The 13,834-nt window shown below is 31.5% G+C and overlaps 3 protein-coding genes across 3 annotated transcripts; 1 reads left to right on the forward strand and 2 right to left on the reverse strand.

The window, feature by feature from the left end:
- Positions 1–851: 851 nt before the first annotated feature.
- LOC130797529 (transcription factor ILI4-like) lies at positions 852–2,353 on the forward strand. The gene is made up of 2 exons (XM_057660133.1): positions 852–1,047; positions 2,085–2,353. The coding sequence occupies exons 1-2, from the start codon at positions 928–930 to the stop codon at positions 2,241–2,243; spliced, it is 279 nt and encodes a 92-aa protein (XP_057516116.1). The 5' UTR covers positions 852–927; the 3' UTR covers positions 2,244–2,353.
- A 1,932-nt stretch (positions 2,354–4,285) lies between these two features.
- LOC130797530 (40S ribosomal protein S9-2-like) lies at positions 4,286–7,236 on the reverse strand. Its single transcript, XM_057660134.1, has 3 exons — positions 7,006–7,236; positions 5,776–6,157; positions 4,286–5,054 (listed from the first exon to the last, which is right to left on the reverse strand). Exons 1-3 carry the CDS (start codon positions 7,031–7,033, stop codon positions 4,871–4,873), a joined length of 594 nt encoding a protein of 197 aa, XP_057516117.1. The 5' UTR covers positions 7,034–7,236; the 3' UTR covers positions 4,286–4,870.
- A 789-nt stretch (positions 7,237–8,025) lies between these two features.
- On the reverse strand, positions 8,026–10,392 carry LOC130797531 (HVA22-like protein a). The gene is made up of 5 exons (XM_057660135.1): positions 10,193–10,392; positions 9,972–9,998; positions 9,184–9,306; positions 8,562–8,811; positions 8,026–8,408 (listed from the first exon to the last, which is right to left on the reverse strand). The coding sequence occupies exons 1-5, from the start codon at positions 10,255–10,257 to the stop codon at positions 8,373–8,375; spliced, it is 501 nt and encodes a 166-aa protein (XP_057516118.1). The 5' UTR covers positions 10,258–10,392; the 3' UTR covers positions 8,026–8,372.
- Between the last annotated feature and the right edge of the window lie 3,442 nt (positions 10,393–13,834).

A 13,834-nucleotide genomic window follows, 5' to 3' on the forward strand; every position in this document is an offset into this window, starting at 1 on the left:
TGGGTCAAACAATTGATATCAAGAACCAAAGATTCGACTGAAAAAATACGTATACAATGGGGCAACATACTGAGTAGAATGTTGAATTGCTTGAACAAATATGAGGAGGCATGACGCCAAAATCCGTATGAAGCCTTTCAAAATGGTGTCCAAAACGAAAAATATCAAACCTATACAGATTATTCACGACTAATAGGCCCAACAACATTAAAGTTTTACATTAAATTACACTCACAACATCAACGTCTAAAAAACGGGCAAGGGATAGTAGTATAAGAAATTTGGAGCAGACACAATTCCAACAAAATATTTAAGGCACCATATGCCATATGGCATCTTTCTGGTAGCTAGTAACCATCCAATCTAAAGCATAATGCTTTTGGCACAGCCCCCCTAAAGGACATGTGTAATTACCAAACTAAAATATTATTTAGAATGCAATGCTAATTATTCTTGTTATACGTAAGCTAATTTTTAGTTAATGCAATCTTATAAACATATGTTTCTCTTAGTACATTGCATTTGCATGTACTCTGATTTAATTTATTTACTAAATCTAATTTTGGAAAATTGATAAAATGATTATGGGCTTTAGCAAAAAAAAAAAAAAAAAAAAAAAAATCATTTTTCTAATAAGACATGCTGACTTAGATTGAATGTGGGTCCATAGATTGTACAGTTAAGAAACACATGGACACATTACCAAAACTATATTCCCAATGGACAAAATTTTGTGTTATTGTCATTATCCAATTACTAATTATATTGTTAATTTTTTTTCTTAATTCCTATCTTTGTCCTTTATAAACAACCATTTTGCACCAAATTAGTCATCACCATCATCCCTTCCCAGCAAGAAGAACTGCAATTAACAAGTGCATGAATTAATTTAAAAAAAAAACTCAGAAAATTTCTTGGTTAATAATAATGTCTTCGAGCCGGGGATCATTAGCATCAAGAATTAATGCAAATGAAGAAGAGATTAATGAACTAATCGTTAAATTACAAGCGTTGTTACCTGAGAGAAACCATGGGCACTTGAGAAGGGTATGTACAACAATATGTGCACATTTTATTTATTGTTTCTACATGCTATGTAGATTTGTTCTCTTCTATTTAATTTTTGGAAAAACTTGTGGGTATTAATATTATAGCATTTATGTCATCCTGAAATCATCAACTATTGAACTTATGATTAGCTATTTTAAACTCTCAAGTATACCTAGAGAAATATTCACCTTTGAGGTATAGTTCATAGATGCATGTAACAAGTTTTTCGTTTAGCGGGTTAGTACTTCATATGTTATTCGCATTATAAAAGTTACGTTGTTAAATAACCAACTCAACTAAAAGTTTAAGTTAATGGTTGAGGCTATATACCCTCGACACAAAAGCTCTTTGCCAGATAAATGTGAATGCAACACATGTCTTTCTCATATATGATGTTAAATATTTTACTTAAATTGATGAGGGATGGATGGGATTCAACTCCGTAACCTAGAATCTTGATACTATATCAAGGAACCAACTAACTAAAAACTTAAGTTGAGTTGAAACTCTAGAATATGTTATACTTGCTCCGTTACCCAATACTTGCTATGTTTCTTTTTCACGTAATTTAATATCTATTTTGGTATTAAAATATCTTTATTTTGGCTAAACGAAAAATTATGAAAATTACATGTTAAAACAGTAGGTTATAAGAAGAATAAAACAAGATTTCATATGACTATATTATTTCTTATGCATGAATCAGAATTACCGAAATAAAATTGAAGATGACTAGTGTCACTATAGAAATATAGCGAGTATTACAGAAGGGACTAAGTATATTCTATCATATTGATGGTATCAAGTATAAAACTTGCCATGTTCTAGTACAATTTTACACAAATGATATGACATCATATTTATGAATTGATGTGATTTAATCCATATTTAAAACCTTCAATTAAATGTATATAGTGATTTGATTTTAACCAACCTTTTTTTTCTAATAATAGCTAATTAGCTATTTTCGATTTAAAAATTAACATTTATGAAAAATAATAATACTAATATAATCATAATGTAATGTATTTTAGGTACCAAAAGATGAAATTCTGAAAGAAGTATGCAAGTACATCAGGAAGCTTAACAAAGAAGTAGAAAACATGAGTGAAAGGATTTCTGAGCTGTTGGGTTCAGTGGATCATATTGGTCTGCTTTATGAAGATGTTATCAACAATCTTTTGCAATATTAGTTGATTTATACATAGTATTTTGTTGGTAGTAATAAGGACAAAAGTATGGATAATGTAGTTCTATATGTTCCTGAGTTAAGGTACAAAAATATCTTTAAGACAAAATTAAGGCATGGAATTGGACTTTGCAAGCTTGTCTTGTTCTTAGTAAACATAATAATAATAATAATAATAATAATAATGTATCTACTCTATCTAGCACAATCTTATTTTATGGTTTGATTAAGTAGTATCTAAAGTGCACTTTAGAGGGTATGTTTATTCTCTGACTTCATTACACATTCAAGTAATTCCTCCATCCCTCATACTTGGCACAAGTTGTAAATAAGTGAGATTTAGTAGGAGGGAAATTGGGTGTATCAGGTCGGAGGATAAAACCACAAATAAGTATATGATAGAAAAGAGTGGTTAAGATATAAATATCGTGTGTATAAGTTTGTAGAGGAGTGGACATTACCAAAAAAGAAAAATGTGTAAAATTAATTGGACAAACTAAAATAAAAAGTAGTGTAAATTGAAAAAAACAGAAGAAATATCCCTTTATCTTAATGATACTCAGACATAAAATTGTAGTACAATATAAAAGATTATTCTTGAGTAGTGTTATTAAATAAATGAAGAATCGTAAATGTATAATATGGGATAAAACATTGTTATTAAAATTGCGATTTGTATCGTAGAATCATACGATTATACGACTCAGATCAGACCTAATGACTAGGATCGTTAGTAGAATCGGAATCAAGTGGGATCGTTGGTGGGATCAGATAGAATCGGCTAGAATCGTTGGTAGGATCGTTCAAAACTACTAATTTAAATTTTTTTCCTAGTATCTTTGGTCTTTTTTGCTTATTATGGTTTATTATTATATCTTTGTGTGTATGTGCTCTAAATACATTATGTGTAGGGTATGTCTTATATATATTTTTCATTAAGAATAAAGAAGAAAACAACATTAAAAAAGTAAAATATATATGTATTTTAAAATTAAAGCAAAATCTTAAAAAAGGGTATGGGTTCTTAATGCTTTTTTATATTGAAAATGATCAAACAATAAACATAAAAATATACACTTGTTAATTTTGCAAATTTGTAAATCGTTCGATTCTACAATTCAATTCTACGATTCGATCCCATTAGTTGATTTCAATTCTATGTAGAATCCTGATCTTGACAACCTTGTAATAAAATATGGGATAGAATAGAATATGACATAGTACTTTTCACAAATGCAAGTAAAGGGCTTGATGATGTAATTTTCGGGGGGCTTCATACATAAATGGATAAATAGAATTATAGAAATAGCTATTTAATAAATGATTACGCTTTGCTTAGGGTTATCTAACCTCGTAGGATTTCAACATACCTCTTTATTCACCTTCACTCGAGTTCTATATACAACTTACAAGAATGTAATTTTTCTTGTACTGCACGAACTCGTATCAATCCTAGCTACTAAAACCTCAAAAATAAAATATTGAGGTGGGATAAATTAAACACTTTACACTAAGGTCTTTTTTAAATTGGGAGATTTTTTGACCGCATTTTTCTCTATGGATATGGGTTATTATTTTCCTTACCTTCTCAGATCCTGATCATGATTTCTAAGAACTGAATACATTGAATATGATGATAATAAAACCCACATTTTTCTCCCTAAAATATCCGCACAAGACTATCTATTCATAATTGATCTTGGACTCTCAAATTTCTTCACCTTTTGCTTTTCTAAAGCAAACATTAAAGTACAGACTAAAAAGTAATCAATTTATTATCATAAAGATCACAAGTCAACACAATTCATTTAAAATAGTGTTTGAAAATTAATATTTTATCTTAAAAATTAGATTTTAATTCTAAAATCACAAATAAAAAGATTTCAAATTTGAAATCCCATGTGACCAACAATAGAAATAATTAATGAAAAAAAAATGCAAGATTTGAATAGGAATAAGAAAGCAAGTGTGAAATTAAAAATGACAATGTATGAAATAGAATTTCAAAATCCCCTATATTTCTTTTGGTGAAAATTTTTTGGAATTGCCCCAATTTCAAATTTAAAAGCTTTGAATTTCCAAACATATGAAATTGTATGAAATCCCATTTAGAAATGAAACGCTAATTCCCGAATGCTGCATTAACAATATGAAAAAAGTCCACTTTATAAATACATTATATCGTGCAGTTACAAAGGAGATTTTTCATCTTCAGCAATGTTGGGGTTGGCCTGGAGTCCTGGACTAGTCGAAGCACAAGACTGCATCCAGTTTTGTATGCGTATTAAGCAAAACAACGATCTAAAATTCACCAGAAAACACAGAATGCATGCCTACAGGCTACAGTAACGATCACTTCATTTGAGACTTGCCCATGAATGGCTATAATCCTTAATCCATGAAAAGGGAGTAACAAAATTCTGTTGTTCTAATTGCCCATAAATGGCTATAATCCACACTGATGTGTGATCCCGTATAATAGAACCAACAGACGAATTTTAGCAAATTCTACAGGTTAAAGTATTAAAACTAAAGGATCACAAATTAAATCATTCATCGAACAAAATGTGCATTTAGCAACACAAAAAAGTCGAGCTTTGGTGTGCACCACTTATGCATATCGAGTATTGCTTACTCTTCGTCTTCCTCATCTCCATCTCCACCAGCAGCCTTCTTTGCTGCAGCTTTCTGATTCTTTCTCTTCACTCTTCCAGGACGACCACCACCAAATGGACTTGTAAGAGAGAAGTCAATGTGCTTCTGTGAGTCAAGCCTAACCATGAAGGATGGTATGTTCACCACTTGCCTTCCGACTCTACAAAAAAACAAAAAAAGGAATTAAGCGATAAATTGCCATAGAAATCATCAGACACTAGCTTAATGAATGAATAGACACATGTACTCTCCTTATTTATGACAATTTGACTTCCACATTACTTGTGCTTTAACCTTCTTTAAACAGTTATATAGGATCTTAATAGATTCGTCTAAATATATAGTTTCAATGGTACTTATATAGCTACAGATATTAGCCATTAAAAGTTGTATCAGCATGCGCATTTTGAGAAGGGTAAAATGAAACTGAGGAAGTACAACGAGTTAACAAGATGTATGAAAGCACCACCAAAAAAAACCAATAAAAATGATACCAAATACATTAGATAGAAGACAAATAGCAATAACAAAAAACTGATACAAACATGGCTAAGCTACTCAGATTTCAAATGATCATGAGGATACATCCATGGCTATCATCAATGTAGAGCTGTACTACGAAAAATAAGTATATTTATTAGACCTAAAACGAACTAATTTACAGAGAGAAGAAGGCTTTATTTAACGAGTTCAAGACCTCTGCTATGTAGATCAGATATGATGTTCAGAAAAACACAGCATTTGAGAGCATCAATTGCCTAGAAACTGCCTATAGAAATGTAAACAATAACCAAAAGTGAAATTTGCTTGCTGCTTTCAGCTAAAACTACATCAAAATACACTACAAAAAGAAAATACTACAAAGAATTATACGCAATTACCTAATGTGCCTTTGCCTGATAAGAACACGAGCATGGTGGATAGACTTAGCCATCCCAGACTTGAAAACAAGTGTTTGAAGGCGACGCTCAAGGAAGTTCTCAACAGTAAGAGCCAAGACATAATCGAGCTTGTTTTGACCCTCAACCAAAAGCCCATAACGATTCATCCTACGAAGCAAAGCCTCACCCTCAAAAATACGACGAGGGTTCTTCTCATCAAGAGTGAGAAGATGACGAGCTGCATTACGAATGCGGCTCAGAACATACTGAACCCTCCATAACTCTCTCTTGTTACGAAGCCCATATTCTCCAACAAGCTTCAACTCAGCATCCAATCGTTCCTTCTCATAGGGACGGCGAGGCTTCTTAAAAGTCTTACCATCTACAACCATCATTCAATCAACCATAATAACCAATATAAGAAATTTTGTGCTGATAGAAAAGAACCAGCAAACACAAATTGCAAAACGCCATTTCTACTTAACATAATGTTTGAAGAACAACGTTTTTTGTTGACTTTTTGACTTTTTTGTTTGCCGAGCACTAGAAAAATATGCTACATATTAATAAACCAGCTCAAAAATTGATAATAAAACCAAAAGGCTAGTATGAGTATATTTAAAATAGACTTTAGCTCTTATATCCACTTCTTGTATAATAACTAGCCAACTAGCCAAATAATTTTTATCAAATATTTTCATAACAGTTAGCCAAAACACCAAGCTCAAAAAGATGGCTTATCAGCCAATAATACCACTTGGTAAAACCAGATAACATGTATTGTAAATCCTCAGGATTACCAAACAGACTCATAGACCTTTGTAATGCCAGAAGCACAGAAATATAGACAAATATTTAAAATTTCCTCTCAAAATTTTCAACTTGAGGAACAAAATTGACATTCACATACGAAAACCACCCATTGGCCTCAAAATACAAATAGTAACATCCGATTTCCTGGAGTTTTTACATCAAATTACCCTATATTCTAACAGAGACCATACACTGCCCAAAATTGAAGAGCGTTTAACATAACAAGGATATATTAACATTCATCAAAGATCAAATAACCGCATTTCACACAGATACATTTCACAATGAAATTGCTAAGTTCATAGTTGTTCAAAAAACTCTGAACACCAGAAAATATTAAAATTCTAACCATCAATAAAATCAAATCACAAAATTAATAATTTTGAGAAAGTAATAAAGAAAAGATGTAGAGCTTACAGTTGCGATAAAAGGAAACGTGAACCATGGCTCTGTTTCTCTACTCCGCCAGAGCCCTTCCTCTGCTACTCACTCCCGGAGATCAAAGAAAGTGCGAAACAGGCGACAAATAAGGTATAAATCTCGAATAATTCTGTTACAGGCACAAAGCCTTACCAAAACATAAATGGTCCGAATAATTATGGGACTGTATTTCTTATAACTAGGGCTAGATCATGAATGTGGTTTACAACTTACTATAGAAAGAAAGAAAAATAAAGCTTTTATTAATAAAAAAAATTCCAAAAATAAGGGTTGGAACAAAATAATCCCGATATAAGGGTATTTCGTCCAAACTTGAGGTAAGGCATCGGGCTATTTCATCCAAACCTGAGGCAAGGCATTGTCCGATATTGCTAACAATGGATGATTACTGAACTGAGTCAAAACTCAGCTAAAAAATCACACGTTGTTACTATTAGGGGGAGATTGTTGAGCTAACTTTGACTTAGTTCAATAATCGTCCACTATTTAATAACCACCATTGTTACTAATCGGGAGATTATTTTCTACTTTAGATTTCAGTGAAAGTTGTTTATTTTGAGAAATATTTTGTTTGGGCGCTTACTTTTGTAATTTTTTATTATAAAAAGCTACTATTTTTTTAAAAACATTTTCTTTATAATAAAGGCCAGTGGTCTTTTCTATTCACTTGCCATTTCCGACATTTAAATTCCTCTTCTTCTCTGTGGGTTGGAGTTGTTTAGACTATATATAATATAACTTCCTTAACAATAATTATTTTTATTTTTCCTTTTTTTAAATTAACATATGATAATAGGCTATTATTTTTCCAACAACATTCTTGGGTAAAATGATCTAATAGTTCAGATTATTCTTGGTTAATCAAAAGTTAAAATTATTATGGGAAACTTATAAAGGTTAGGATTATAAGTGATTCAATGTAAAAATAAAATAAAGTGAGAAGTTGAGTTTATATATATAAAAGTAGGAGGGAGAATAACCGTCATAAAAAAAATATTGCAAATGATAAAATAGTATATCCAAAATTAAGTGAGACGAAGAAGTACAAGTGCACAAAGCCCCCTATTATTTGCATATAACAGCAACTATGTAAATGATAGTAAGCAGAAGCGTAAAGAGATTTATACATCATGTTGTTTCGCGCAATCACCTTAGTTAAGCTAGAAGCTATGTACATCATGAACACATACATTACAATATTACATAGTACAACGGCCATGGGAAGCCAACGACCTACCAAAAGTCGACTTGTTCTCAAAATATGCTGACGAGGTTACACGACTATTTGATTTGCTGTCTCCGGACAGCCATTCTCAGTAGTGTACTCATCGGTCAAAAATACCTTACTTATTCCTTAGTTTGTTCCCTCTATACTCGGCCTATGCATGGAAATAAGAAATTCAATCAAAGTTAGATTACTTTCTAAAGACTGCAAATGAAACGAAGAATGAATTTGCAAGAAAACCATGTCAAGTGTGTACGAAAGGGTGAATGGAGATGTGAAGTTTTAAATGCTAAAATGGCGTAGTTACCTTGTCAATTTGATCTCGAAAAGCATCTGTTCCATTCTCCTTCATGTACTTCTCTGTCGCTATTACAGTATCATCCTCCTTACTAAAAACAACCTTCTTTATTGGGACATGCTGGGTATCAACAGTCCGATTCTGAGCGTTCACAAATGCTGGTCTCACAAAATGCTCGTAAACATATGCAGCGCCATTGAAGTAAGGTATAGTTAGCCAGCAAGTTGTAATCAGCTTGGCATAAGACCAGATAGGTATGCTGCATATTTAAAAAACACAGCAAGAGTGTTGTATGTAAAATACAAGTTGTAATTAATGAGGCAGTCATTACCAGGCACCATATGAAACTAGTTCGGCAATTAGAATGAATACACTAGTTCATATTTCTGATGTGCCGTTTGGATTCAAGGGAGTATCTATGTCTTGACTTGCCTAGACTACGACAACAACAACAATGGCAATTGGTACAAACAAGGAAAGATTGTCGATATAAGGAGGTTGCAGTCAATGCGACCCGCGGCTCATCCAAGTTCGTAAATGAAAATAAAAGACCATAACACGCCATAAGCAAGGCAAGGCAAGTCAAGATAAGGTTAGACAAATATGAGTTACTTTTGCGAGGAAAATTTACCATTCAATAAGTTTGGCAAAGGTGAGCTCCATAAGAGTGATCATGGAATACAGAATCCAATAAGTGAGCCATTGTTGATCATCAACAGGAGACTTGCTTTCAATAGCTCTGATGGATGCATACCTACAAGAAAGCCAGAACTTACAATTTAAAACTGGTTAAAGCTGGCCAACTAAAGCACAAAGATATTCATCCAACATGTTCATACTTGTACGGGTGATTGAAGTAGGACAAATATGATCTAAAAAAGTATAAAAAGGTCAAATATTGTACTACACCTATCATGGTATGGTTACGAGGAACTAATTTTCATATAACACAATCAGTGGCGAAGCTAGAATTTAAAGTTACGATGAGCCAAAAAAAACAAACTATAGTTGTTTGGAGTAAAATTAATAAAAGTTCTTTATATCTATTAACGTAAAATTAAGGGGAAATTCAATGGTCAAGGGAGGCGTGGCTGACCCTTGCACCCCTAAGAAAGAAAATTTTCACTTCAATTTACATTATATAGCAAATTTAAAAAGACAGAAAAATATTTATTGGTTTCGTTTAGTCCCTTATAACTTGGATTATATTCATATAATTGTAGTAGATAAAGAGAATCCCAATATATTCATACATGATCAATGCTTAGCAAAAGCCAAATAAAAATTACATTTGAAGTATTAGACTATCATTCACTGTTAGTATAAGCAAGAAAATATAGAGTACTCAACATAATAAAAATCAAATAGAACATGAACAAATACAAGGAACATAGTAATAAGTATATAAGATTAGCTTACAGTGGATAAACAAGACTAACCACAGGCCTGCAAATAGCATATAAGAACAGAGGAAAAAATCAATGAATATGATCAAAAATTAAACTTTAGATGAAACAAAATCCCATAACCCTGCGCAAGAAAAATTAACAGAAACTCATGAATTTAAGAATATGTTGGGGAATAGAAAATTTTAAATAAAAATAAATAAAAGTTAAAAGAGGGAGTGAAAAATTACAAACCCAGCAAGAATATCAAAGTTGTGAAGCAGAACCTTGAGCAAAGCAGTAGCACTACTTCCTCCCATTATTTTATTTCAAAATTTTCGAACAAATACACCCAAATCTATTAGGCTTTGACAGAGAAGACTTAAGAATTTCGGTTTTTAGATCAGACCACAAACACTTCAGGTTTTGAGACAGGAATAAATAGTAGTACTCCAATTATATAATTTTAATTCTTTTACATTCAAAATTTGAAGAAAATTATTTCATTTTAATTTAAATTAATTTTAACTTAACTCATTAGAATAAATAGTACTTCCTCATGAATTGTCTCATTTGATTTTTACTCTTTATTTCAATACACTAATTTAATTCTAAATATTTCTAATTATGTATAACTAAAATTTATAAGAAAATTAATATTAATAAAATTTTACACCGAAAGAAATCTAATAAAATTTTACTATATTTTAATATCTAAATTAAAAATAAAATATTAATTAAAAGTGATCAATAAATAGTATAAAAACTCAAAGAATTTCTTTCAATTAGTATGAAGTGTTAGTATGAAGTGCTAAGTGTCACTATATCATACATCTATTAAAAAACAAATCAATTTGTCAATTGCAAAGTTCCACCTGTGGCAGGATCAATTGTAGGTTTCGTGTGAAGTATTAATTTATTTTACTTTTTAATTTACTTAATATTTTATTTTTAAAAGTACTTCAAGAATTAAGTGTGTTTGTTGAACCATATTTGATCCAACTAAGGTGCAACTTGTAGTTTTCTAATTTGTCAAACTAAATAAAAAGGAATCTGATGTGAGCTTAGCTGCTCAAATCATTTAGTCTTGGAGTTGGAGGTAGAATAAAGATAACATATATTTGGGATTAAATAAAAAAAATTCACAAATTCTCATTTAATACCTTAATTCTAAGCGTGAGAGAGAGTCATGAAATGGGTTACATAAAAAATACAATTAAATTAAATAAAATATTTTTTATCGTACTTAAATAAATATTTTTAGTTGAATATTTAAAATGTTATTTTAGATGCTAAAATTGACACTTTAAATAAGAAAACATCTGTTCCAATTATTAGAAAAAATCACTTTAATCATGTCTTACCACCAGACCATTTCATATAAAAATTGCTCAAAAATATTTTATGAAAGTAGCAAACTATATAATTTGTTTTTTTTTGGTTGCACCCAAAAACAAATACAAGTGTACAATTGAAAGTGATTTGAAAATTAAGATTTCTTGATGTTAATACTCACGCTCCTGTTTATCATGTGACTAAAGACAACTCTTTTATAATTCCTAAACTTCCTAAAAGAATTAGGTGGTTATAGTTTCTGTTTCTTGCTTTCTTGGTTAATATATATATTTGTATTCTTCACTATTATGTATTGTACATATTGGAATAATAAGATTTTTTCCTTCTCTTCTGTTCTTCATTTGCATCTTGTAACATGGTATCAAGAGCCATTACACAATCTTGATTTTTTTTCTTCTTCAATGACCACCACTATCCCCACGATGGATCATACACAAAACCCAGCTTCTGTTTATTTTCTTCACCCCTCCGATACAGCCAGTGTCAAGCTCGTCACGGTACGTTTTGATGGTTCTGGCTTCTGTGATTAAAAGCGTTCCATGCTCATTTCTTTAAATGTTAAAAATAAAGTGATCTTCATAGACGGTTCTCTCTAGGGCTGTAAATGTGGTCAGAAACCTGTTTTACCGACTTGTTACCGACCGATACCGAACCCGTTTTTGACCGAATACAAGTGACCAGATACCGACCGCTACCGAACCCGAATGGTGACCGAAACCGTTTCCGACCTGTTTTACACATACCGAAACCGACCGGTACCGAACCTGTTTTAAACCGAAAACCGTTTTCGACCTGTTTTTATCATACCGTGACCGACCGATACCGAACCTGTTTTCAGACCGAAACCTGTTTTCGACCCGCTTAATACCCGTTTTTAACCGACCGTTTTTGACCGAATCTATATTGTACCGAACCTGTATTATACCGAACCTGGAACCTGTTTTGTACCGAACCTGTTTTGGACCGAACTTATCTACATAATTCTTCTAAGTTGTCAAAATATAATAAAATTTTATATAAAATAATTAAATTAAACTTAATTATATTATTTCTATATGATAAAAATTAAATTAAATATAAATTTTTATAAAATAAATATATAAATTATAAGTTAATATATATTAACTCAGTAATTTAGTAAAGCCTTTTTCTTTTCTAAAAAATTAAGTATAAATTTTACAAAACTCAAAAATTGCAAAATTGCATAAACATAGTTCATACTTTGCAACCAATATAATTACCAAGTTCAGGTTAATTTGCTGACTAATTAATACTGTATTAAAATCAACATATAACAATATAAACCAATACAAAATATTAACCTATGAAATTGATAAACCACTTTCATTTCATTTAATAGTTTAGACGAAATTTAAAATAGATCCATTACATTTTTTTCCCTACCAATAATATAAACATCAATAATCCTAACTACACAAAAAGTCTTTTCCAAATTTTAGTTATGCATAAGAAATTGCAAAAGTATAACTCATTTCATCACTTTTCTTTAATTTTCTCAGAAGTATAACTCATTTCATCACTTTCATCTTCTTCCTCCTCTTCCATCACCACCTTAGATCTCCTGCTCCTAGTCCTCAATGCGACACCGCCTTTCAATAATCTGTAAGGAACTGCTCCACCAAACTTAGTGTACCTTAAGATCATATAAAAGTAACAACTTTCAGATACTGAGTATTATGATTAAGAGCATGAGATGGAAAAACGACAGAAAGTTATAATAAATAAAATAAAAAAAAATATAAATTAATTATAAAATATAAATTGGGCGCTCAGATATGATAATTTGGTAAAAAACCCAATTACAAGAAAAAAATCTTCATAGAGCACTACACTTACCTGAAGCATTATCATCATGATCAGTGTTATTTTCCTCAATAACACTTAATATCTCCTTCGCATTTTCCTCGGGTTCAAACCCAAATAGCCAATTTCGCGTTGTCACCAAAATTTCAACATTTTTTGGTAACAAAGAAGATCTCAATTTGTTAAGGATCCGACCACCAACACTAAAAGCAGATTCAGATGCAACAGAAGTAATTGGAATGGCTAGAATATCTCTAGCCATTAGTGCGAGTGTTGGATAAGAGGTAGACTGTCCCTTCCAATATTCAAGAACATCAAAACCATCATAATCAACAACAAGAGACATGGCCAAATAAGAGTCCACATCACCTCTCGCCGTCCTAGATGCAGAAATACGAGGAAAATCATGACGTAACTTGCGCATTTGGAACGGACGAGGAGGACCAAGGTTTGACGGAGAGGGTGCAACAGGAGCAGATTGAGTGGTATTCATATAACATTCATATAAAGCAACAAACGCAGCAAGCACATCATTTACCTTTTGTTCAACCGCAGTAGATACATACAGCATAGAATAATAATCACTAAGGAAAGTCATCTTAAAACGTGGATCAAGTAAAAAGGCAAAAGACAGAACCATAGAATGATCGGACCAATATTTATCAAACATTTCCCACATAGGAGCAGCCATCTTTCTCACAGCATCACTAGGATCTT

Source organism: Amaranthus tricolor, chromosome 13 (genome assembly GCF_026212465.1).
Source record: "Amaranthus tricolor cultivar Red isolate AtriRed21 chromosome 13, ASM2621246v1, whole genome shotgun sequence".
NCBI lineage: Eukaryota > Viridiplantae > Streptophyta > Magnoliopsida > Caryophyllales > Amaranthaceae > Amaranthus > Amaranthus tricolor.